General features: G+C 29.9%; 3 protein-coding genes across 10 annotated transcripts in view; 1 reads left to right on the top strand and 2 right to left on the bottom strand.

Moving 5' to 3' along the window:
• The window catches only part of LOC118069304 (zwei Ig domain protein zig-8-like), a 147,318-nt gene that overhangs the window by 65,825 nt on the left and 54,384 nt on the right, over positions 1-27,109 (bottom strand). The window contains exon 1 of one of the 5 annotated variants that reach the window (XM_035087315.1): positions 578-681. The exons of the other annotated variants lie outside the window; for them this stretch is intronic. The gene's annotated coding sequence lies outside the window, so the exon portion shown is untranslated. Of the gene's footprint in view, positions 1-577; positions 682-27,109 lie in introns of those variants that run through there. 5 annotated transcript variants of the gene reach the window in all.
• LOC118069291 (A disintegrin and metalloproteinase with thrombospondin motifs 20-like) lies at positions 13,354-18,895 on the bottom strand. The gene is made up of 15 exons (XM_035087288.1): positions 18,786-18,895; positions 18,201-18,579; positions 17,978-18,125; positions 17,488-17,917; positions 17,257-17,403; positions 16,963-17,109; positions 16,755-16,902; positions 16,482-16,577; positions 16,213-16,422; positions 15,910-16,143; positions 15,585-15,708; positions 15,380-15,506; positions 15,201-15,321; positions 14,210-14,472; positions 13,354-14,071 (listed from the first exon to the last, which is right to left on the bottom strand). The coding sequence occupies exons 1-15, from the start codon at positions 18,893-18,895 to the stop codon at positions 13,354-13,356; spliced, it is 3,402 nt and encodes a 1,133-aa protein (XP_034943179.1).
• AdamTS-B (ADAM metallopeptidase with thrombospondin type 1 motif B) overlaps positions 22,556-27,109 on the top strand; it is a 30,283-nt gene continuing 25,729 nt past the window's right edge. For 3 of the 4 annotated variants that reach the window (XR_004690600.1, XM_035087300.1, XM_035087302.1), the window contains exons 1-2: positions 22,556-22,931; positions 24,595-24,768. Coding sequence is in view for 3 of the 4 variants with exons in the window: in XM_035087300.1 (XP_034943191.1) it covers positions 24,675-24,768 (94 nt within the window). In the remaining variant the exon portion in view is untranslated. The remainder of the gene's footprint in view (positions 22,932-24,594; positions 24,769-27,109) is intronic. The other variant, XM_035087301.1, reaches the window with a different exon arrangement.

Here is a 27,109-nt window from a genome sequence, read left to right on the forward strand (position 1 = left end):
TTGTGTTTGTTACATGGTAACCTTAGAAGGTGGAAAAAGCCACAGGAGAAAGAGATTAGTGGTAAATGCTGAGCTAATTTTCTCTTGTGGGAGTACTAAGGGTAACGACAACTATCACTCTTGATTCGCAATCATCAGCACCACATGGCAATGATGTATTCTCCTCACGTTAGCTTACGTTACAAACCTTTGGGATGTCTTTGACACTCATAATTGAACAAATTAGTAAAGTTTCTGTCATTTGTCAGATAAATTAATTTCCAAACTTTCCCTATTCAAAATAAATACGAAAGTCTTTAATTCTTTTATCAACTTGTGATTGTTTTATTTACATTCTATTGAAAATATTTGTTTTAAATTGAATTTTAGACCAAGTGTGATATTAGTTGTGAGTTTTAATTTAAAGATAAAAATTTATTAATCAAAATTTAATTACTTGGATACCAGAAAAATAATTAGATTTATTAATGAAATTTTACCGAGACATTTGCTAAAATTTAATGTAATATAATCTAAGTAAAATAAATGGAAGATACTGTCTTATCTTAAATGCAGAATTTAAAGAAAATTAACTCACAGCTGTCCCAGCTTCCTTATTTCAACGCATTTGTAAGTACTGAAATCTATTTTACTCAGTGTAAGCGTCTTCTTCTCCTTTGCTTTCAGTAAAATTTCAAATCTAGAAATTTTTCACCTCTTCTGGATTCAACCATGTTTTCTTTGAACACCTCGTTTTGTATGATGGCTTCCCATTAACTAGGTTTCAAGAAGGATCAGTTGGGACTAGTACTATTGACCCAAGGTAACTTTGATATTTTATTGGGAAAATTTTTTCTATTGAATTTTCTCGTTTAACCAATCGCCAAGAATCTCTGCTTTTCCAAATCCTAAGTAAATAATTTTAAAAAGTAGTATTACAAGAAATAATATAAAATTATTTGCCGTTGAGTCGAGTTTTGTATTCTTAAATAATGAAATAAATTAATGGAGCAGAGTATAAATTATTAATTTGAAAAACTTACATTTCATCAGAGTAAAAAGTTAAGAATTAATCCAAAGTTTAATGGATTTATAGCTTTATTTGCTGAACGTATAAATGTATAAATCAAAAGTGTGTACTTAACAATGAGTATTAATCCAGTACAAAATGGAACTATTTACAGCTAATGATTAATTATAAGTACTTTGGAAGAGTTATCAAAAAGTCCTGTATCAACATGTAATTCCTACTATTGGAGAACATCTATTTACTCGGAGAATATTTAGGAAACACATTAGGCATGTGTCATAGTTGCGTAAATAATTCATGCTTTTACAAATGTGGTTTATTTTTAGATCATCGAAGCTTGAATTTTCGAGAATATATAAATATGTATATCTGATGCAGAGATTCGTTCTTTGATATAGTTTGTATACGTACAGCTGAATATCCATTTAGTTTCTTCTCGTAGCATTTCAAAGTATCTCATTGGTGAGATTTTGCTAGCAGAAGCAATCTGATAAATGGTACTGCGGCAGCTGGCTTGAAGCTGCAACCGACTCAACCAAACGTGCAATTTCGAATCGCAAGAGATTTATCGTGACGCTACCTAGACATGGAAATGCACAAATACCTATGAACAAAAAGTTCATTCATTTGTTTGCATATTTGTTTGTAAGTATGAATGCAATAGTAACTACATAGTTTTGAAAGTTGTTAGAGTGTCAAAATAAAATCGATTGCAAACCATGGTGAAATTAGGGAAGCCACAGACATGCAATTATCGGGAGGTTTCAGGTCGTTATATCGATTATAGTTAGTCGAATAATCAGCCATGTTCGACTGGTAATTGCAAGTGCTGTTATACAGTTTGTAATTACAAAATCCAATTTGAAACTTTATAAAATTATTTCATGATAAATATTATTTCCCGCAAAAACTATTATCCTATGTAATATTCAGTGTAAGATTGGATAATGAGTTTATTTTGCAAATCAATGTTACTTTGTGAGTCTGAAGAGATAGACATCACATCTTCGACAACTCTCCATTGTGAACACAAGTGGGAACACGTTTTTCTTCGAAGAGTCTGGAAGAAATGCGCCCTCGAGAATCCGAAGCACGTTGATAAGAGTAGATCAATGAATTGTGGAAAAAGGTAAGATCAAACTGAGAATTCTGAAGTAGATGTCAAATTTAGATGACATTTAAATAGATTCGGTTGAATATTTTCAAATATATACTGTATATTTACTGAAAATTATGAAAATATTGTTACATAAGATAAAAGTTATCACTTATTTAAATAATTTCATCTGATGGAAGCATCATGGTGATAATTTAATTAATTAAATAGTCACCTGTATTTCAGAAGAAAGATATTAAAAAAAGATTTGTCATCGATCTATTATTCGATTCCTATCAGCAGGAGTAAATATGTATGAAGTAAGCAAAAAAAGGAATAGACCTGCTGGAAATAACTTTATGAAATTCAAGCGATTGTGAACAAAACTTACCAGGCGAAAAATTCAATTTTATTAAATAGACATCTAGACGAGAACTCTCATATCATCATCGCATGTCTGACTCTTGTGAACGTTTCATACTGACGAGGGTGCGGTAAAACATTAGAAAAGTATGGGATCGCGACTAGTGAAGGGTTCTAAATTAAACTTCTAACAGAATATATTAAAAGTTTTAAAAGTCAAACACGTGATCCATTTTATTTATAAAATGCTTGCATTATTCCATTTTATTAAACATGGAATTTTATTTAGGGACTTCCCGCATCGAAAATTCATCTTTTTTGTTCAATAATTGAATTTCGTTGAGATTTCAAAAGGGATTAATGTAATCAAGTTTCTGGTAATTAAATAATTCAATCAAATATTGGAATACAAGAAAGTATTCTGAATAATCAATCAAGAAAGTTGAATAGAAATAAAAAATATAAAAGTGTTTTTACAGTTAAAAGAATAAAAAATCGATAGAATTGTTATTCAATAAATGAATCAGAATTTTATTTTAAAAAATATTAGGGGCTTCGAAAAAAACTATTTCAGTCTTTGTCCATCGTGGATAATCTTTCAAAATAACAAAGTTGTATGAAAAACAAAATTTTTGAAAAAAAAAAAAGAAAAATTTTGACTCAGCTTTTAATCAGCAAACTTCTTATTGTTGAATTTTCCCATCGAAAGTATGAATAAGCTAGAATTTCGCATTAATTTACGGTTACTTTATTGAATGAAGTTTCCTTAGCACCAAGTAATTACTTAAGTGCTAATTAAAGTCAAAGTTTTCTTCTCAATTCTCTTCTTTCTCTTATTTGTTATAGCACTAGCATTAACAAGCATCGCAATTCAAGCTAAAACGGGATGAAAGACGAGATAAATTGTGTGGAATAATCAGGGAACGATCCGTCATCATCAGGTTGACCTGACTTAGAACTTGACTATAGAGAACGTGCGCGATATGCTAGTGTGGTTTAATGTGAAACTCAACCCTCTTAGAAACTCTTATCAACCTCTCCCCCTTTTTGTAACGCTAGATAAGACTTAACGGGTTAGTAATATCATGGTTACTTTGAAGCTCGCTGAAATATTTTATTTAGTAATGTTAGACATTTTGTCGCGACTTTTATAAAATTATAATATGACATAAAACATTTCTTGACGTAATTCGCGTGACGATTGTACTTTACTTATTTTTTTCCATATATTTTTACGATAAATGTAAAAGACGAGCTTCCTAAGGCTATTCAACTTGAAGATAAACCGTTGTTTTATCACTTAACAACACTATTTCTTTTTTATATCATTTATAATAACTAGTAAATATTAATTAAGATAATATTCTTCTTTTCTTTCTTTTATGGTTTTATGAATTACCGCAGTTACAGTCTGTCCTTATAATTTTTCTAAGTTATGATCTTCCTTTTTTAAACAAAAATTTATCAGTTTACAGTATAAATTACTAAAAACAACTAAATATCACGATTAAATAAATTAAAAAACTTTTTTTAAAATTTTATCTGCTGATGATTGTATTTAATTGTTTACAGTGGTATGTAGTTAATAAATACTTTTCAACCTACTTGTTATTTTTTGCCAATCATTAAAATTAATTATGTATTAAAATTAACGTTAAGCAATTTCGTATTTTTTCTTAATTTTTTTTTTTGCCAAATTGCCTCAATTTGTATTACGTAATTGGTAAAATTGGCCATGGACGGTACACCTCCTCCAACTCCATTTTCGGTCGATTTACTTTAACTTTTATCAATTATTAGTGTGCAATCATTCGAAGACTACGTACAAAGCTCGTGCAAAGTGGAATACATTCACCTACTTTTGTATTATGTTTCATAGCAGAAGTAAATTGGATCGAATATTTGCTCTATGTATTCACATTGTCTACACACTATCTCTCTCTGGTCTCACATTTAAAGGATGACACAAAAGTTAAGATGAATACTATGAACATGTGGACGTGAAAATTTCATTGCATTTATGCTCGTCATGACAACTTGTCTTTCTAGGGAAATCAAGCCAGGAAGCAGGAGATGTTTCGAGGAAACTACGACGTCGACTATTCTACAATCACTAAACACTTTAGAAATTTCTCAATGTAGATGAATAGCTGAATGACAAGTACATTTTGAATTTGACTGGCAGTTGAATCGTATAAGGAGAAAAGATTTTCACAAAAAAAATCAAACATATTTTTTTGATGTTTGACTGATTTCATTTATTGGATCATGTTAATACAAATAAAACACAATATGAGTTTTCAGGTTCACACAAAACAAACTTAACAAGCTCGTCGTAGCTTGGTATATTTATTAAAAAAAAAATCTACAAACGAACAAAAGATGTTTCCAGTCATTTCGTATCACTCCACGTCTCTATACCAATCGTCAAAAATCCATAGCTGGTTGTTCAAATAACAGATTTTATTAAAATAGAAGTGTTAGCGTGAATATATTGTAGAGGCAAAAATTTCATATATGAGTTGTTTGTTAATAAAATTCGTATTCTATATTTTCATCCTCTCTGGTTTCTTTATAACATGACCCGATTGTTGCTTCAATACTTTTAAATCAGATATGAATCTAAAATAGAATTGTTCAAATAGAGGAATATTAACTACCTGTGATTAGTGCAATTGTAAAGACAATATATAATTCATAAATTGATTACAATTTTCTTTTTTTCGAGATAGCATAATTTCTTGAAACTTTGTTACAAATTAGCTCCAAAATTAATTACGTTTCACGATCTATTGTTATCATACAAGTTAGAATAACGAGAGTTATATAATGACGTAGTACGATAAAATATTGTCTGTCGAGAAAATTAAAATGATTCTTCGTTGAATAATGTAATTTATAATTACGAATTGTATTCAAGACAAAAAAGTTATTGTTACAATTCAACTGTAAACTTCACTATTTATTTCACTACGTCATCACCGCTTTAGATTATTCCAAAGAAGATTGAGATCCTCAATTAAATTCTAGAGTGAAATAACTTGTTGGAGGAATTTTTTTCTACTCTTCCTTGGAGAATCAGCAATTCGTGAGAGAAAGAGCATAAATATTCGAAGAGATAATTTTTTTAAACAATAACTTTATATTTTTCTTTGCCAAAGGAAGCAGTTAATTTCAAGTTTCATACAAAGACCTTAAGTTCTTTAATTACTACATGATAAAAAAATTTCACTTCAACATTTCGTTATTTTTATTTATAACTTAAGTTTAATCATGATAGTAAGAATATTTAATAAACTTTTAGTATTAATAATCTAGTCTCATAATTCAATCCATTTGATACGTAACTGTAGCATTCTATAGATAATTTTTCAATAATATAGTAAAGGGATTGTCACTTGAACGAAGTTACAAGTTAGTCATTAATAAATGAATAACGAAATCATTATCTAGGTATAGCTATTAGTTATTATATTGAGTATTCACATTGATATTCAGTACTCGGCTTTATCTATACATCATTAATTTTCTATTATCTACCGAAGAGTAATTACCTTAATGACACAAAGTTAGCTATTAAATAATATTGATCGAAACTGGGGATCATCAAAGTTATTTGATGTTAAAAGTGGGCGAAAGTCACGTATATTTTCTGGTATGACATGAATATTTAAAAAAATATGCACAAATATAAATGAATTTAGATAATTGTTGGAATATTTGAAATCTTGTATAATTTAATTAAATTAAAAATAAATGAAATCTTTAATTGTTTGTCGGCTCAATAAATTCTGTACAACACTGACCTCGTTCAAATGTAAAAAAGCTCAACATTTATGCGGGCACTCACGAGCCAATTGTACTGTTTACACAGCATTTATCGGGCGAGGTAATTACCACCATGGCACCATGATTCGCATATACACCCGAGGTACTTCGAACATCAATCACTTACTTGCTATGCGATAACGTCAGGTAGAAAACGGTCTAGTCCAGCACCAATGTTTACCCTACTGATCGCAAAAAATTCTTCCCAAGTTTATGAAGCAATGCTTCAGGCAATGAGCTTGCATTTTTATTGTATGAAAATTTAGTGATATCAAATGCAGGATTAAAATGTAATTAACTGCTTTGATAAGATGGAAAGGAAAATTAATATAAAATGTTTAGAATTTTTGAGCTACATTTTTTAGTTAAAAAAATATTCAAAAACATGTCAATATGTAAATGAAAGTCATATATGATTCTTTGTAAAAATTAAATGAATAGTTTGAGTGAGAGAAAAAAATTATTTTTTATTAAAATAAAAGTTTTTTTCGATATCTCAAAAATAAAAGTAACTAGAAACAGTCTAATTATGAGATAGAAAATTAAAGGCTGTACCCCGAAGGAATTTAATGTAATTTAAAAAGTAAAAATACCTGAAGAAAAAAATAAAATTGAATTAAAAAGGATTTCATAGTTAACTGGAGTCGGAGAATATGCAAAACTTGAAAGAGTAGCTTCCTAGCATGATATTAAATTTTATAAAAGAATGATGTAATGGAAATTTCTTAAATAAAAAAAATATTTAAAGCGTTAGTATAATTTATGGCTTCTTTATTAATTATTATACATTATCAACGGCTATTCCAATTTCATGGCGGATAACTAGAGCGGATTTAACGTCAATCAATGTACGTGACCTCTACTTCTCCTCTATCTGTAAACCCCACCGGATACGTTTACGACTGTAAATTCACCATTTCACGTGTAATTCCCTTTGCCACCCATCTCAATCTAATCACGGATTCGTGTGTCGAGATTAACAGATAAGAGGCAGGATAATTGTAGGTATATTCAGGTGTATTGATCATGAAATTTGTGCTACGTTACAAGCCTACCGTTTCTAAGATCACTTACTGATATTGCATCAAGAAGTAACATATTTTGTGAACTTTAAACGTCTTGGATCCAATGAAATTTACCCTCGAGTAAAAGTTTAACGTAAAATATAGTTGTCTTGATAAATTCACGAGCCAATTACTTAGTCGATAACGAAAAAAAAGGAAAAAAAAAATACCTTTACTTGTTGCCAGTGTCAAGATTAACCTTAATTCATGAAACAGAAGCATTGAATCATTTATAAAATTTATTTTCTTTACATTTTTACTGAGGAGAAAAATTTTTTGTTCGTTGAATACCTCTTTTAGGAGGCAAAGTAAGTAGGTACATTTACTATGGTATTCTTCTAAGAGATGTACTTTCATCTCAAACGTCTTGTGACATTATATTATACTGTCACGAAAAATTGTCTTTTTCCCTGTTAGTTAATGGTCCATTGTGTTTAGGTTTGATGGCATTTGTGTAGTTAGTTGATGGTTCGTAAAACTTTCTCAGTATTTTATTGAGCTTTTTTGCTAAGTTTTTAACGTACTCCAATCCTAACGATAGCCAAAAAGCTCTTAAAGCTTCCTGCACGATACATACTAAAGATGTTTAATGAAAATAAAAAAATTACCCAGGATATTCATTTCCTTTTTCCATCATAGATTAATGACGACAGTCTTTACTTCAAAATTTTCCTTCAACTCATGAATAAAATATTTCATTCGTAATTAATATCTACACTGAATTTATAACATTTTACATTTGAAATACACTCGTACCATTTAAGAATAAATAAAGAAAGGTATTGCATACAATTCTGAGTAAGGTAACATTTCGGTATTACAAGCAAGTAGTGAAGTTACTTTAATAGCCTTACAAATCTTGGTATAATGGAGCTACTTACTAGAGAATCGTATCCCTAAAATTTACTTTTTCAACATTACACTTTATTTCTTTTAAGTTGAAGGTGTTTGTTTGAATATCTGAAATGTTTGAGATCACCAAAGAGTCTATTAAAAGTCCTCGATTTAACTTTTGTTTTCTCAGAGTTGATTTAATTTAAAGACAACTCTAATTCAGTAAAAGAATAGAGATGAATCAACATACACTTAAAGTTCTTATCTTTGTTGAACTAAAGCCTGAGGAAACTGACTTTTTTTTACTTGGGAAATAAAAAAATAGAACAAGACTCGTTTATTAGATTTTAAATCCTACCTTGTGTACATAATCATCTGCGGAGAAGCAATCTAAACAATAGTTAGAATTGCAAAAATATTAAGTTGAACAGGTCGTACGACTTAGTATTACTTGAAATATAATAAGTTTTGCTACTGAAACGTGCTAAGATGAAAAATAAAGTTTAAGTTTACGTTTCTGAATTCATCTTTTGGCATTCTCCAGCTTTAATTTGCATTTGATCTACTTGATAGTTACTTTTATTCGCTTTTTTACATATCTCTAATTTTGGAGTAGTCACAGTGCTAGATATTCGTTGGAGAAGATACATTTTTTTGTTACGACAAGTTTCTTATGATATAAAATTTGAGAAAGTTTTTCAATGAATTAATAATTATCGGGTTTATCTTCTAACTTGTTTTTTGAATTTTTGATTTTTATAAAAATAAAATTTCACTGTCAATTGTTTTTGTCAACCAAATATAATTCTAAAAATCATAAAAGTTTTTCCGCTTATCATAACGTGATAATAGTTTTAAAAAATATATTACCTAGTGTAACATACATTTCAATGCCTGGACACAAAAATAAAATAAGTTGTGTTACAAAAATAAAAATTAATCCCATTGGCTGCTTTAATAAAATAATGAAATTTTCCGTTATCTTTCACCTTGTTACAATTGTTTACAAGCTTTGACCATTTTAAAAAGACAAAAACACAGTCAAAGTGAAATTTTCTTTTCTCATTGTCTGGAAAAAGTCAAGTGCCCGCACTTGCAAGACGATATTGCACTGAAAGGAAGAGCTGTCCTAAGGTAGAAGTGTCATTTAACAATCTACATCGCTTTTCTCAGCTCACAAAGTTTATTGCTGTCATGCTACATTCCTGTCAGCTTTCTGTCTTATATAAAGTAACGAAAGAGCAGAATATTCTATAAATTAGTAAAAATAAAAGCTTTTATAAAAATACTTCTTTGATAAATTTTTTATTTACAATGAATGTGTCATCTATACTTGGGTTAATTGTTATTCAAAATGTAATCAATAGACTTCTTATTCTTTTCATCGGTATTGTTTTAAATGAAGTCAATTCAATTGAAGTAAGAAATGAAGAAGTCTTTAAAGAACTTTTTTATGCTTTTAATCGATATAATTGTTGAAACTTTCTATGAGAAATGAATCAAGTGTAAATATAATGCAAATTGTTCAGTAATTTTTTTTCTTATATTAATAAATTGATTTATCGAAAATGCAAAGAGATTGAATGTTTATTTCTTGAATTAATGTATTATCTATCATGTTCTTGAAATAAAATTTTTAATCTTAAATTTCTGTAACTATGTTAACGGTTAATCCAGTTTAAATCTCAATTTCGGTACGAGTTTACTCCACTTCAATTTATATCACTGAAATCGTAAAAGCAACCACAAAATAGTACATCAACTCTATTACCAACATAACACATCAACATCGCATATGGCATAACATCTGTGGTTAAAATTTTTATGTTGAAATTTAAAAAAAGTTTTTCAACTCTATTCAAAGAAAATATCAGCAACATTTCCGTGTCATTACCGCTATTTTATAAGTGAGTAAAACATTTTGAATTTAAATTCACTACACTTTCAGTAGTCCGAACAACTGAAAACTTTCCATCTGATTCTTGACACTTAAATTTTCTTTAAGCTTGAGGTATTTTTCTTTCCGCTTAAATTTCTTTTTCATTTCTCCTAGGTGCTATACATCTTTCAATGCACTTTACAGCTTTTTCCGGAGAATCTTTGGTCATGTGAAATAGCAAGATATTCAATTTAAACGTGATACGGATTGTCTTATCAATAATCAATTTTGGAAATATAGGACACACTGCAATGGTTTGTAGTAATGTTTCAAATTGTGAAAATTCGATTTCAGTGGTAACATGCACTTCCCTTATAACAACATATGAAGTGAATGTATCTATTGTTTGGGAGAATATGGCACATAAGCTTCACTTGTAGCGGAAATGACGAGATCTACCACGAAAAGTAATAGTTAATAGAAAATTTCTGTCTCATCACTATCAGATTTTTGTCACTTCAGACCATAGTTCTCTAAAGCCTCAAAATGCTTGAACGTGACACCAGATGATGCAATTTACTATCAATCAACGACAGATGGAGAAAAGTGCCACTTAAAGCTTTGCTTCAACCGTGGTATATTATAAGATCGATAAAGATGCTTGAAAAAGAATACCGAAAATCCAATGATGAGAACAGACAGATAAGAAAATAGAATTGAGATACATTTTCGAAAGACAACGTTTTTATCTATTTTATTTTTTTTTGTATTTACTTCTCAGATAAAATTTTATTTCTTCGGATAAAAGAGTTTTAAAATTGATCCAGAAAAATAATAGATCATCTCAGAATTAAAAGTGATAAAAGATTTTCGATATTAATTTTTTTTTTTTTTTTTCATAAAAAAAACTAATTTTCTATTAATAAGTACTCATATTGAAGACTAGAAGTTATTTTTCAGTAAAAAGATACTGCAAAGTGCATTGAAAAAAATTATTAACTTCCTAAATAAAACATTTTCCTACAAAAGAAGTATTCTTATAGTTAGTGATTTCCAATATGCTCTTCTGGAAACAATTATTAAAAAAAAAAATTATTTTAAATAAAATATTGACGACATATGAATAAAACACACCCTATTTTTTAAACGAAAGAAATCATTTTTTACTCATTAAAGAAATGGTGGCAAAAAAAATGTTGTGATTACGAGAAAAATATCCCTAGTCTAATATGTATTCTCCTTTTTTTAATTAAAAAAAAGCTATTTGATCCTACATAGTTAATTAATTATTCTGCGTAATATTTCTTCTATCTGAGCCAATATTGACCAATTATATAATTCCATTGGTGAATTTTTTATTCGAATGAACAAATGATTTTTTTTTCTGACTAGTGTCTCTTTCCTCAAATTAAGAGCGCAATTAAATTCGTTGCAACAAAACAATTAATATTTTAGGTTATTATTTTTGACAAGTTATAATTGGACGATTTAACTGATGAATAATTAAAACACTGCATATTAATTTCAAACAGCTTGCATAGAGAATATTGAAAATGGCAAATAACGACAATACAATGTACACATTTATTGAAATATAATAAAGAAGTAAATAGATAGTTTTTCTCCAATAACTACAGAAAGACGACAAGCAGAATTAATTGTTTTCAAAATCCTACCAGCTTTAAAACATGCAAGAAGATAGAAAGAAAAACAATATTTAACTACAGCAAATGCTTAACTGTCCTGTAGAGTAATCAAATAAATTATTGCAGTTTAATTGCGTGCAATTTAGGTTTGATTCAAGAGACCTTTAGTTGATGAAGCGGAAATTGATTTTCCTTGATAGACATGTCGAGAAGTATTAATTAACAATGGCTATGTTATCAAGCATGATAATCATTCTTTAACAAATAATTAATGAAATGTGAATCAGTACATTGTTCTTAAATATTTGTTTTATAAAAATTGTCTACAATAGACGATGAACAGAATAAAAATAATTAAAATATCGAAAAGAGAATATTTAATGAATAATCATGGAACAGTAATTGAAATTTTTTTTGTAATCAAGTGTTTTAAATTAAAACACATGAAGTATGTTCAATTCAAAGTGCCAGGAACAAACTATAGAAATTGTGCAGTTGATTTTTAAATACTCTCAAGTGGTTGAAAGGTACAGGTACATTTTCTATCGTTTTTATCACAATTTTAATTTTAAAAAATGTGACAGAATTAAATAAAAAAATTGATATTTTGTTTTAATAAATTATCTTCAAGTGAATGTGAACAGGAAAATCCCCCTTAACCGCTAGAAGTAGTCCCCACCTGCCGTTCAAATCATTAAACTGATATAGCACAAAACTCCTGCTTTATCCATCGTGATATGAATGTGTGTAAATCATTTTCAATTCTCGATAATTCACTTCATCAACATACAATCACGAAAACTTGATATTTAACACAATAGTTTTTTTTAGCCAAATCTCAGAATGATGTTTAAATTCATTGATTACTTCTCTTTGTTCTCATTATATTTCAACAACTCGCAACCCTGCAGATTCCGAGCGTTCTCAATTCGTGATGTTCAGTAGACCGAGTTCAACGACTGGATACTTCCGGAAGACGAGAAAGTTTATCAGTAGACTAAGTATAACTTGCCGAAAAGTATAAAGATCGGACTTACTCTATCGTGACCTCGTACACGAAATCGTTATTATCATCTGATATAACTATACCAAAGTAGAAAGTTCATTGTAATTATTTGTCTCATAGGTTTAAAATCAACCAGGACTTTATAATGCCTCTCATGCTCTTTTTAGACCGTTTACAAATACCTCTAATTATAAAGAAACAATGGGAATTTCCACTGCAGACCAATATGAAAAGCATATCAAGTTTCAATTCAACATTCTGAACAATAAAATAGTTTATGAAATTTTAGTATTATCAATATCTTTTTGACATCTATTATTGAAACATCAAAATTTTTTAATAAAACTTGAGGATTAAAATTTCAATTCAATAGTAATTCATTATTTTTCTGTTAAAAATTTTTCGTCACTATCAATTGCAATCAATAGTCTACAAATTCGTGTATTCATTACACGAAAACTATGTTAAACTTGTTTGATGAAATAAAATTTATTCTAACTAGTTCATAATACTTTAGTTGATGAAAATTTGTTTAATTCAATAAAATAATATGGAATAATTATATTAATAGTTTAATGACTCGTTAAATACCGTACTATTTAACAAAAGTTATTCTGAATGAGTAAAGTTACTCTGGAGAATTAGTGGCGTTTGGATTAGCCATTTCAATAATGAGCTTCTGTGCCAGAGTTCCTTGATAAATTTTCTGTTGACTGGTATCAATCTCAGCAGGCACTGAATCACCACCTTCTTGAAAGGCGACATCCGACAAGTTGGCCTTGAAAGTATCGGCCTTCAGTGGAGCCTCAAGGAGCACTGAATTTTCCGCTGGATAATCGTCCTTGACTATAGAACCAGGTTTGAGCGTTGATAATGTCTTCATTTGAATGTCTTCTGCTCGCTTAAACTTGTCATTTTGTTCATCATAAATTCTCGTCTCTTTGTTCAACAGCCACCTGTCTATTGGATCTTTCAGCTTCTTTTTTCTCCTCAACACTTGATCACGTTTCAAGCCTTTTCCTTCCAACTTTTCGAGGTAACTAGCCAGCCCCACACTCAATAGTTCCTTCAATTTTTTTTTATCTTTGTCAAACTCTTGAATGTCCAAAGAAGTATCGTCACGTTTATTCGATTTTCTAGTTACTTTTTGGCATTTTTTGCTACAAGGCTGATTTCCAGTACAAGACTCTGATTGTATTGGTGCATTTCCTTTACACAAAGAATAATCCACTTGGATGTCTTCACCACCTGGATTAGATGTTTTTTTCACACACTGAATTTTCCGAGTTCTTTCACCTGATGAGCCATCACAGCCAGAGCATTCACTCCATTGGCTAACACGCCATCTAAATGTATTGTAAATGATGTTATTGAACGTCATTAATTTGACTGAAGGCTACACAATTGCATTGAATTTACTTTAGTGGTTTATAATTATACTATGGTTAGTGTCAATAAATATTAATTATATCAAATAAATTTACTTTGTTGGACAGGGCTCTTCATTACATATTCTTGTAAGTGGTTCAGGACGTGGGATATTCGAGCAGAAATCGTCGGATACAATTCCATTTTGTTGTTCAATGCACGATGGTTTAGAAATCATTGTTCCACCTCCACAATTCACGTCACACGATGACCACTGTGTAAAATCCCACAAATACTTTGGTGTGTACCCAGAACTAACTGTGTTCATGATATAATACTCGTAGCTTACTCCAGGATTTTCTAAAGAATAAAATGTGTACTGGAACGAAACAAAGACAGGATACAATTCACTATCTTGATCTTAATCGATATCGTATTGTAGTGTAAGGTAAATAAAATGTATTCCAGCGGACATTGCGATGGTAAATAGAACACACTGTAAGTATAAATTGTATCGTAAAATATAACTAGGAGTATATATTGTCCATTCATTTTTTCAAGTCGAGTTCAGAGAGTGAAATCCGTGTAATGTAATTTAAAACCTTTTAACAATTGATTTAATTATTTTTATTACTCTATTAGTTATTTTTTTGTCAAATGATATTATTTTTCATCACTCTCTGGATAATAAGAAAGTATTGATTTCAGTTTAAGATTGTGGTTCTTGAGACAGCTGTCTGAAATTTTAAAGATATTTTTGGCAACATTTAATACTTGTTCGATTCACTACTCTAATAATTTCGAGAACAGCTGGCTCATAAAATGTAAAATTTTTTACGTTTATTATAAAAAATAAAATAGAATAATGTATTCTATAAATTTTGGCATTCACTCTCCTAGAAAGTAAAAACTTTTGTTTACAATTCGAGATCGAACTTTTTTTCGGTCGTAAAATATGAAAGACGATTACAGAAAATACGAGGTCAATGAAATTATAAAAAACTGTAGTAGTAATTGAAAACAATTCAATTTTAAAATAATTTTATCTAAAAAAACTATTGTCTTTGCTTTTAGATGATTATTGTGATAGAAAGTAGAAGTTTCCACCTGTAATTGAATATTCTCTCCAATTGGCCCTTTAATATCCACAACTTCTCTGTTCGTTTCTGGATGAGAATATATAATTAATGCTCCTGCACAAGGATATTCACCATTAAGATTCTCTTTTCTGTAAATTTAAGTATTTAATACTAATTCAAAGTAATGAAACATATTTTTTTTCATACTGATTGCCATTTAAGCAATAGGTATTATCCTTTTCTAATTTAATAGCTAATGCATTTTCAGATGCACCATTTTCTCTAGCATTAACGTTTCTCGCTCCTTTAGGAATTGTAACAATTTTTTGATAGCCTACATTAATTTGAATAAATTTTTATTTCCATTGATACTAAAAACTAACTTTTCAAGGCAATAATTATTGAATTTCACCTTGGGTAGAAGGAATATCTGTGTATTTTCCTTCAACGATTTTACACTTGGTACCATCGCCTTTACACACACCACATTTATCTTCCACTGCGCTTGAATCAATTACCCAATCACAGCCAACTTTCTAAAACAATGTAGGACATTTTTATATAAAGGAATCTGCTGTAAAATGATTTTTAAAAGTAAATATAACATGAAAGAGTAAGGATATTTATGTATTGAGTATACGTGATGTACTTTATGCTTGCATATTACCAGTGAGATGAAAAGCTGCATGTATTTTCTACATTCTTGAAAGTGCTATTATAAATTATGATAAACTCACTCGACATGTCCCTGAGATACATATATTATTTGTTCCACCCTTGCAAGGTGTTGCATCCTTAGCTATTCCAAGCTTAGAAAAAACATTATTTTCGTTCACACAGAATAACAAACAAGGATCAAGATCATTTCGAAAATACGGAGTCCATTTATGTAATCCATCGGCAGATACTTTTTTGGAATTAAATTCAGCACACTGAGTTGCTCTAAATGATGGTTTGTCGAATGGACAAGGCTGAGTGAGGATATAAATTATTTATAAAAATAATTGATAGATTGAATGAATCATTAAAAGGATTAATACTTGAGTATTGCACATATTTATTTTTTTTCTTTCACCAATGCAATATCTGCCACCATTTGACGGCTGGGGATTATCACATTCTCTTTCGGTAACTAAAATCCCACCTCCACACGTTCTTGAACATTTACTCTTCGAGCCCCACTCACCCCAACCACCGTGAATAGCTTCCGGTCGAGTTCCCATGTCTACACATTTTTTCTTTATACACCACTAAAAACGTTCAGTGAAGAAGATTTAAGAAATCATATTAAAGCCACGTATTTTTCTACCTTCTGTTCACCACATTTTGTTCCATCAGCTGGTGGAGCTTTTTTTGATAAGCAATTTTTTTCTTTCCTACACCACAGTTGCTCGCAATTCACACCCTTAATTATCAAGTTAATAATCTATTAGTTATCACGAAAAAATATCAGGAAATCATTGCAATAACAATAATTTATTAATAAAAACAAAATAAATATAAGTGTAGAATTATTTTTGAATTATTGTCTATGCAATAATCTCTTTGAAAATTTATTTATCTTTCATTGTTATTCAAAAACCTTTCCTAAATCACAAAGTTTCGTATCAGGATAATGAAATTTACATTGAGAATCAGCATCATACATAGCTCCAGGCAACATTTTAGGGAACTTGTATTTTTCTGGTGGATTTTTAGGATTATTATTCAAGCATTCTCCCAATCCACTACTACAAAAATAAAAAGTCCATGATGAAGTGACGATAAAGTGTAATAAATGAAGAGAATACTTTAAGAGTGAAGTAATGTATTGTTTACTGCAAGTTGACCATCGATAAGAATAAATAGAAACAATCGGAGACATGACAAAATACGTTTGATCTTTATCTTGAGCTGGACAACCACTGATACTTTCTTCGTCATGAGAGCAACCCATTCTATGCAGAAATATCGTACCACATTATTATCCTGTCACTTTTTATGAGCTCAGAAATATGATAAAAGGGATAATGAAAGGCTAGAGTTGAAATACTGCTTGGTCGATCTGCTAAACACTGATGATACATGTAGCAATAGTTACATACACATGACCAAGTTCATGAGCTACCACAACTCCTAAGAGCAGACCAGTATCTTCACATATTGCTGCTGCTTTAGGTGGATCACAAACAGATGCTACGAAAGCTAAACCCATTAAATCACAAGATGTTGATGGAGAGCAAATATCATGTCTAAATTTTTCAATCAAACTTTTATTAAATTGAAACTCTATTTTTTCAATCAATAAATGACCCAATAATAAAGATGAGAAATACCTGGTAACTAAAACAGCCACATCATAATGGTTTGGATGAGATGGATCTGTAGGATTCATTTTATTCGCCCAATTGGCAAAACTATTAAGAGTACTGTTAGCATCTGGAGATATATTTAAATCCAACTCTTCTTTTTCTTTCTCCAAATAAATTATACGAACCACAACAATATCAATCTGATTTCCAACTGAAGCATCGTGATAAAAATCTGATACCATGTTCATAATGGTAAGCAGATAGTTCTCGTAATCTCGGTCTTTATGGAAGTCTAAAAATTTTTTATCCGCAACTAAGCCAACTTCAATATAACGATGAATACTGTGGGTACTTGACATGATGTTTTCTGTTCGTTTCAATCCAGCAGAATCTTCAGCAAGTAATCTACGTTCTCGTTTGTTCAATTGCTCTAGCCAAGCGGACTCCCAGTCATCTATCCTGTCAAAAATTCATTGCTAGCAATTGAAAATGAACAAAAAGTCCATTCACTCACCGCTAGTTCCACAAGAATGTTCTGATCGTTTTTCATGATTTATTTCTCGTTTATAAATCATATGAACATGTTGATCAATATCTTCTAACTGCGAGTTATCAATTGGTTCAATGAAATATCTGGTATTATCAATTACAATATAACCAGCCTGGTAATTTATAATTAAACTCTTGAATACATTAAATGAAAATATTTTATTCCCCTTTAGGTAGAAAGTACCAACCACTCCATCGCAGAGAGACAATGCAACCCTTGAATCCTCGTAGTCTCTAACCAAGCCTCTGTAATGACATTGATTGTCTGAAGCTCTTTTAAATTGCAAACGTTCATATAAATCATCCTCTAGACTGCTTTCTCCACGTTCTTCAATGACCATTTCTGGTGAAATAAAGTCATAGTACGGGGTCAATTCAACATGATAATGATTCTCATCAAAAGGTAGAATGAGATGTAATTTATCTGAGATATTATCAATATATCTTTTTTTTCGTTTCTTATCTTGTTGATCATAATAATTAGATAAATGAAACGATTTAAAAGTTCCATTAGCATAAACGAGTCGTGGAATGAGTAACTCTGGATTGACAACATCACGTGTAAACCTACATGAATATTTCATATATTATTTAAATATAATATAATACAATTTATAAATAAAAATTTCAAGTTTGCAACTGAGTTTATAAAGAAAATAAAGAGCTTTAGCATCGCTAGAACTCTAAGCTGCACTGCCAGAGGAGAAGAAAGTTGCTCGGAAACTCGAGAGTGAAAGAGAGTTAGAAGTTGATAGAATATGGGTAACGCTCACCTGCCATGATAAAGTTTAGTAGATTGTGGTTTGTGAACATTCAACGTAGAACTTGTAATACGTATTTCAACGTAAAAAAAATAATAAAATATTATGAAATTAATTCTCATAATGTTTACGTCAACATTCATTTACATGTGTTACAATTGATGAAGAGGGTCTAGTGTCAATGACTTCACGTTGGAGTTGTACATCTGTGCACTCACAATTTGTTTATAACGAGTTTCTTCGAACGTTTTAGTTTTGACAAGTTTAATTGTGAATAATTCGTGCATGAAACGTGCAAACATGTAGCAACCAACTTCAGAATGCATGTCAGGAGTTTTGTTTAATGCTGAAGTATGTCTGATTAATTGTATAGAGTGAAGTTGCATCGGAAAAACACACGTTTTTATATATTTCAAATTTGTACTCAATACACATATTATACAATGAGAGCATTGTCATACTTTAGCAAAATTATATTACGGAAAAATAAAAATGAAAAAGTTTCGTTTTTTTTTTATTTTCATCATTTCTTTTGATCAAATGATTATAGAGATGCCTACACGTGGGACTGGCAAACAGCCACTGAATGTTTCAGCCCAAATACGGTTTCAAACTCTGAGGCTTCTTCGATAGGTCAATTCTACTTCGGTTATTTCTTTCACGAATTCTTTTATTTATTCTTCTCTTTTATTTCATTCATTCCCCTCTAAAGTCTCCAGGACACTGAACAATCACTGCCTTGTTTCATTTGTGCTCTTAAGAATTTACTAATTTCAACTGAGAAAACAATCATATATCACTTCCTCATCCCAAGAAATTCTTCCACAACAAACATAACACTCAGTATGCTAGAAATAAATTCCAGCTCTTATTTAGTGGACATGAAGTTTAATAACAATTGATTGAATTAATTATTTTTTCATGAAAGTTAATTGAATTGTAGTAAAATATTCATAAAGTCAATTTATTAAAGTCATTCAAAATAAAATAAAAATGAAATTTGTAAAACCATAGAGATTTGATTTGATGAATTTATTGTAGCGAATGTTCTCTTAAATATTTGCATAAATCATGATTTAACTTCACCCAGCATGAAGTTATTTATTAAATAGTAATATATCAAAAACATTGTGGAAAAATTTATATTACTGATGCGACTATTCTTGTCACGGGATAAGAAATAAATAGAAAAAAAACAAAACCACAGATCCAAATGTCACTACTGATTGTAGGTAGCATGACGAGATGTTCCTATATAATTCTTACCGTTATTTATACGCTCGTAAATTATGGATTTCGTCCGTGCGAAAGTTCTGTTCGCTACACAGGATCTTATAAGTACATGTTTCGCGTAACAAGAATATAACAAAATTATTTGATCGATGAATTTAGCTTTTTAATGTTATTTCTCATCAGAACAGTATCTCCTTTAATCAATAATAAATCGAGTCATATTAATTTTGAGTAAAACGACGTGTTAAATCCAATTATCTATTAGCTTCGATACTTTATGATATGACTAGACTTCTATGCAATATTCAAGATAACACCTAAGAGAAATGAAGCGAAATAGCGGCAATAAAATCTCACACTTAATGTAAAGTAATCCGCTATACCGCTTTTTTAAATATTCATTTTGATCGTGTTGAAAATTTTATTGATTTCCTACGTTAGTCTACAAAATAGGGTATTTGTGATAAGATAACATGAAAAAGTGCACAGTTAATTTTCTTTTAATTACTAAGCCATGTTTTCCTTTCTTTCGCTAGAAATGAAAGAAATTAAAACACAGACGGTAAGGTCATCAGAAGAAGTGGTCTTGTACAGTTTGAAGTATTTAATGTATACAACTGTTTCGAACGATAAGAACCAGAATTTTTACCAACAAATTTATACAACAGCTCCAACTCCGAAATTCATGAATATTAAAAAACTGAATAACTGAACTGCATTACTCACATTTTTACCTCTGCTAATTAATTTAAGTAAGACAAGTATTTAAGCGGAAAACTTTTTTATTATTTATGTTAGTTGATTGAGTGAAATTCGAGCATCACTAGATTGCTTTCAAACTATTACACTTTCGTAAATAATCAATTTCCCATTAAAATAATCTTTCTCTCCATTCAGAAAAAATTGTTTTGATTTTACTGAAACATTATACAGCCTTTGAGAATATGATTATTGCATTTCAGCTGGGAAATCTCTAATACATTCAGGTCAATTTACTTCTTGCACTCATCCCAGAAAGTTACATTCAAACAAAAAAAAAAGTAGAACGATCTATATTTTATAGTAGTTTCTTAGTTCGCATCTTGGATAAATAAAAGTTGGCTCCAACATAATTCATTGATTTTAAGTAAGAATAAGGAGTAAAATTTATCATTATTTAGTTTTCTTATGAGGTTGTTATATTATATTGTGAATAAATGCTAGATGGAAATAATTTAACAAAGGTTGAGATTTTTTATAATTACCAGTAGTAGTGTATACAACAACAAAGTTTAAATACCTTTGAATAAAAGTTGAACTTTCTACTTACTCATTATAAAAAAATGTTTAATCGAGTTTTAATATGTGTCGTAAAGTTATTATAAAATACAAGTATTTATAAACAACATGCTTCGATTTAATCTCATTTACGTGAACTTCCAGTATAAACATAGTTAATACTTTACATCACTTATATGCATTCAACAATTAACAGGGGCTAAAGTAAAACTTGTTATAGTAGGTATAAAAAACATTGATATTCAATAAATAAATACATAAATAAAAATTAACATAAATCATATTGGTTTTAACAGAAAGTATATTGATATTAAATTAATTTGATTTTTGTACAAATAATTAATAAAATTTATTGAGTTTGTTAAAGCAATATTATTGAAAAGTATTTAAATAAGTTTAATTATTAAATATGAAATTAAATGTATTTTATTTGGTAAATTAGTGATTTATTCAAAGGGATGATATCTATGTAATGATAGACCATGAAAGTTAATGTATATACAATCTTTGAAGTAATTAATTATTCAATCGGTCAATGGTAAAAATAATTTTGGTGAAACGAAATAAAAATATCTCTAACTTGATAAAAGCAGTAAACTATTACAAAATAATATACAACCCAAGGTAAATAAAAATCACTAAAAAAGTCAGCTTTTCATCGTAAATTCAACATGTCGTGATATTTGTTTTTCTATACTCGCAATCGATCACAAGTAACGTTTCGATGTCTGTATATACGCGAATGACACTTGTTCAACGACTCTCGCGGTGGCAATAATCACCTGTTTGGTCCAAATCTTCAAACGTTGGGAGAAAACTAAGAATATATATATATATACATATGATTGTATAAAAGAGTGAGACGAAAAAGTTTAAGAAAGAGATCGCAACGAAACTTGTCCGCGTGGGTCGTTCATCCGATTTTGGTGTGACTCGAATGAGTGTTCAATAGGTGGGCTGCTGGTTCTTCAAATTGTCGATAATTCCGGATTTATCCTTATTGTTTCTCATTTCTCTTCCTACTCCATATTGAAATGAATTTTTTATTCGTAATCTCTCCAAGTCTGATGACTTTTTTGTAGTGTTTAAGGAACAATGACTGTCATTAAAATGGTTAGATTATACAAAAGTCTAATGATAGTTGCGGGCGTAAGCCGAAGATGGAGATTTATACGTGGCAGCAGAAAAGCAAGGCAGGCTCGGACGCAAGCCGTGGACCATGGACTGAGGGAGCCGCTCGTATGTACCACACGACGGGAAGAGGAGGCGGCCGCGCGGCCACTAGTGTTGTGACAGCGATCGTGCCCACGACTTCGATACTTTACTTCGCGACTTTATTTTTCTGTCGTTCACCATATAGCTCTCAAAGCATCGGATACAGTACGCATGAAATCCTTATATGACCTGGTAAAATATAAATTATAGTTCATGTTTCTGCATCACATATATGAACGAGTAGTATTATCACAACTGGGTTCATTAATAATCGGTGATATTCTTGATAAGTGACCTGTCAAAACTATAAACCAGTGAATTGCATTTTATTCTTTTTTCACCGACCAAACAGTGGAATAATTCAACAATTTAAAACGTTTATCAAAAAGAAACGTAGAAGCAAAAAAAAACAACCGGTTAACATTATAATGGGTATGTAGTCAAATATTTTTTAAAGTTTTATTACTCATATATACTTTGGGATCATTTTCATTCACCGGTTTTCGCGGCTTGTCACGTTGTCATTGGATTACGTGCTCAGTCGCATGTTTTACAGCGGTCTCCTTTCATAAGATAATCAAGTACATTCAGCATATTGCGCAGAATTATTTCTTTATAGGAATATAAATATTTTATCAATGAAATGATTTTTTGTAATAACGGTATTAATTATCATCTTTTATTGAGCTACAACTATAATATTTATGTTGATCAACAACTACATAAAAAAATTAATTTTTAATATTCCGGGAAAAATGGAAAAGGATGTAAAAGCTTTACCAAGTTATACATCACATAATCTAAACGACGATAAGCTTAGTCTAATGGTTTTATTGCATTGATAGAAAATAGCCTCAGCTCAGTATATCCAGACTATTCCAATATTTTATGTAGAAATTAACGATAGTAATTATTAACATAAATCTTAGCTACAGGTAAAATACTAGAGGATAGATTTTCATTCAATTTACGAAGCTTTCACCTTTTAAATAAAACAGAATTTATTAAAACGAATGGAATAATGAATTATTAAAGAAATTGTAATAATTAAGTATAAACACGAATTGCTGACTTGCGATGTTTTTACGAGGTGTGAATATTTTATATGCGAATAGTAGTGATTAATGTCTATGCTGTTAACAGTGTACACTAGCTGCAGCCATGTGTCGCACATACCAGGCCTAGCAGCACATATATATATATATGTATGTATATATATATATATGTAATGAAGTCGACAATTTAACAAGATAACTCTGACTCTCTTAACACTTAACGTTCATATACCTCTTGCAAGTAATGAATATTTTGTTGTCCAGACCTGTGCTTGATAACAGAAGAAAATAGGGTAAAAAAATAATAACACTAATTATTGAAACAAGATCTCGATCCTCACCTGATAGACATCTCGGGAGATGTTAATTAGAAATTATCGAACGCTTTAATGAGTCGCGTAGGCCTACTATCAGACCTCTTTCACGTTCTTCGACATGATATTGATATTATATTCAAGGGGCAAGAACAGCCTCAGTGAGATTTGCCGTTCGTATTGATAACGCTCTTTATAACGGATACGTCCTGAAAGGAAATATTCAATAATGTTTCGTGAAACAAGACCGGAATATGGATGCAAAGGAAGAATAGCAGAAATTTTCATTCAATGAATGATTAAAATGGTAGAATAATTAAAAGTCTTAATGAAAATTCCGCCATTGATCGAGTTATGGTTTGTATAGGTGCGCAATATTGCACTCGAGTTACCATTATAAAATATCGACGACTTATTAAAAGAGGGGAGAAAGAAGTAGGCGATAAGTCACATTCCGCGGTTAGATCAGGACGGATCGTGAGAAAAATTCAGGCCGCTTGTCAGCTCCAATCATCGAACAGCATGGTCGAACCGATTGCGATTACTGTAACTAACTAAACGCGGTGGTTGGCGAGCCGTGACGTTCTCGGCAAATGGTTGATGTCCGCCCGCCTATCTCACCCACCAGAATCAACAATAAAATATACGTGTTGTCTCGCAACTTGTTTCTTTCCCTTAAATAATATACAACGTAGATTGATTTGATTAAGCTTGATTAATTTACAGGTAGATTTCAACGACGATATCGGCTATTGCAGCGGTCAAGACATCAAAATAATTGATTAATGAATATTTGAAAAAATACAATGCACCGGTGGATTATTCTGCAAGTTTCGTTGCTTATTTTCGTTCATGTCAGTGCTGTTACTGATGATTCGTCTAAACCGCTGTGGATTAAAGGTGAGTTTGAAGCATTCCATTTTTTATGATTTATGCAATAAATATTTTCCCAGAGTTAAAAATTTACGAATGAAGCACTTTTTGCCTTCTTTTTTTAGTCGTTTTCAAACGTCAATTGAATGAAAATAAATTTTATTGATTAGTTTTGAGGATAAAGTTTTATCTTTTGCTAAAGTTACGACTTTGCTCGCAATCTTTAATTGATATTATTAGTGAATTTATCAATGGTACTACGAAGATAATTATAAATCGATGAAAAAAAATGTAATTTGAAGCTATAGAATTTTTTTTCCATAGTTTATAATTGTCATCACTTCTATAGATTGTAAATTTATTATTCTAAATATTGTAAATTATACAGAAACTAATTATTTGCTTTGTACATTTGATCAACAATTGTGATGATAATACACATATCTGGAACATGTATCCGAAAAATTATAAAAAAAAATCAACTCATTTGAAAATACAATTGTAGATTTTTTATTTTTTTTACTTATTTGTATTTTTTTATTGTTTTCAATTCTGCACTACAAGCAACAATATTTGTATAATTTAAACAAAACTCGGTACGTATAAAAATTAAATATAGAAACAAAACCGGACTTATTACCTGGCTTCATTTAATATTTGTCACTGCATGTCATCGTTAGGGCAACGGTACTTGCAATTACTCTCGTAAATATTCATATATCACTAGGGTTCAGCTTCAACCGAGTGCCGAACATGAAATTATTTATTATGTAAAACAATATTCAATGAAAATATCTATGAATGCCAAGGACTGGTTCGCATTTGTTGAAATAACAGAAATTATAAATTAAATAAAAATTTTTTTGATATGTAAATAGTATTTCAATTACTATTGAACGCGGATGAAAGCATGTTAAAATTATTACAGCACCTTTTTATGATGGGTTTGATACACTAGAGTGAACTAGATGCTTTATAAAATATTCCGGATAAAGGTGACCCTTCATCATGGTCGTTTAAAACATATTTAATAACATTAAGTGGAAAATCACAACTGTCTTTACCGTTATCACAGTGCACATTATTAATAGCACATTTATAAATAGAGTTTTTGTGCAATCGGTTTATAGTTTATTTGTTATATCGGAAACCACGAAAGGTTTGAAATTTAGAGTAAATTAAATTTTTTCCGATACTAATTAGCAATTAAATATTTGATTTTTATTAGTTAATGGATAACTAAGTTATTAATTAGTTTAAAACCGCGTTAAATTTGTTTTGATTAACTGAAATCTGTTGCTAATATATAATTGATGTTTGCTGAAAATGTTTCAGCAAAGTCTGTGTTTGACAATGAAGAGATACCATAATCATCGTTGTTCCATTTACCTTGTATATCCTCCACATTAAACAATTCGATTACTACGTGTTTAGTCACAGCTGTCACTATTAAATTCCCCTCCGATGACCACAAATATACTCGCTTTAATCTCTGACAGCAACAATCAAGTAACAGTAATACGCGTACAACATTTCCGTGAAATTGATTTTCTCGAGGTCGATCAAGATCACTGAAGTTTTCTTCGTAATCGTGTGACAGAAATATTATTTATATATCAATAACTGTTCATGTGTCAATTCAAAGTCATAGAATTTGAGGATATTAAATCTTTGTATTAGAATTTGTTTAATTATTGTAAAGTGCAAAGAAGAGGAATGTTTTTACATGGAGATAATTTTTTTCTTAATTGTAAGCAATAAACAATGACATTTTAAAACATGAAAATAAGAATATTTCTACTCAACGATGAATTTTAAATTGTCATTTGTTTATTTACAATTAAAAGTAAAATCATCTTCCTTTATAGAAATACGCATAATATAGCATCTTATGCATTGTTTTTAAACGTGATTGTGAAGCAATTCTGAAAATTTGCTATTTAGAATTTTTGTATAAAATAAATAAAAAAGGAATTTTCTTTCAAGTGTATGATCATCTGTTATATCTGTTATCTTGATGTATGATAAAAATTCGACGTGAATATATATTATGGATATTTTTAAAATGTCACGAATTTGATGTCAATAACTCAAATAAATTTTTCGAGCAAGAATAGATCTTTTGATTTTTATTAAATGGAATTTTATCTTTGATATATATGTTTAGGAAGTTTTGGAAACATTTATTTATTTGATAATATATTTGTAAAAATAATAAAAAAACTAATGATAAAGTAAATTGCAACTAACATTTCAAAGGTAAATTGAATTATTAATATTTTAGGTAATAAACAATTATTTTAATAATATATCTTCATAGTATTTCCAACGTTTTCAAATATTTATCAACCTAATTATGCCTTCATCA

Source organism: Chelonus insularis, unplaced genomic scaffold, assembly GCF_013357705.1.
Source record: "Chelonus insularis isolate UGA/USDA-ARS -01 unplaced genomic scaffold, ASM1335770v1 contig_406_pilon, whole genome shotgun sequence".
Taxonomy (NCBI): Eukaryota; Metazoa; Arthropoda; class Insecta; order Hymenoptera; family Braconidae; genus Chelonus; species Chelonus insularis.

What these genes read in the sequence shown, in the direction of transcription:
- LOC118069291 (XM_035087288.1), bottom strand. Translation starts at nt 18,895, where the DNA reads ATGAGAATTAATTTCATAATATTTTATTATTTTTTTTACGTTGAAATA. An exon ending in ACTAAACTTTATCATGGCAG is followed by an intron (nt 18,580 to 18,785) that starts GTGAGCGTTACC and finishes ATATTCATGTAG; the next exon opens with GTTTACACGTGATGTTGTCA. An exon ending in TAAATATGTGCAATACTCAA is followed by an intron (nt 16,144 to 16,212) that starts GTATTAATCCTT and finishes ATCCTCACTCAG; the next exon opens with CCTTGTCCATTCGACAAACC.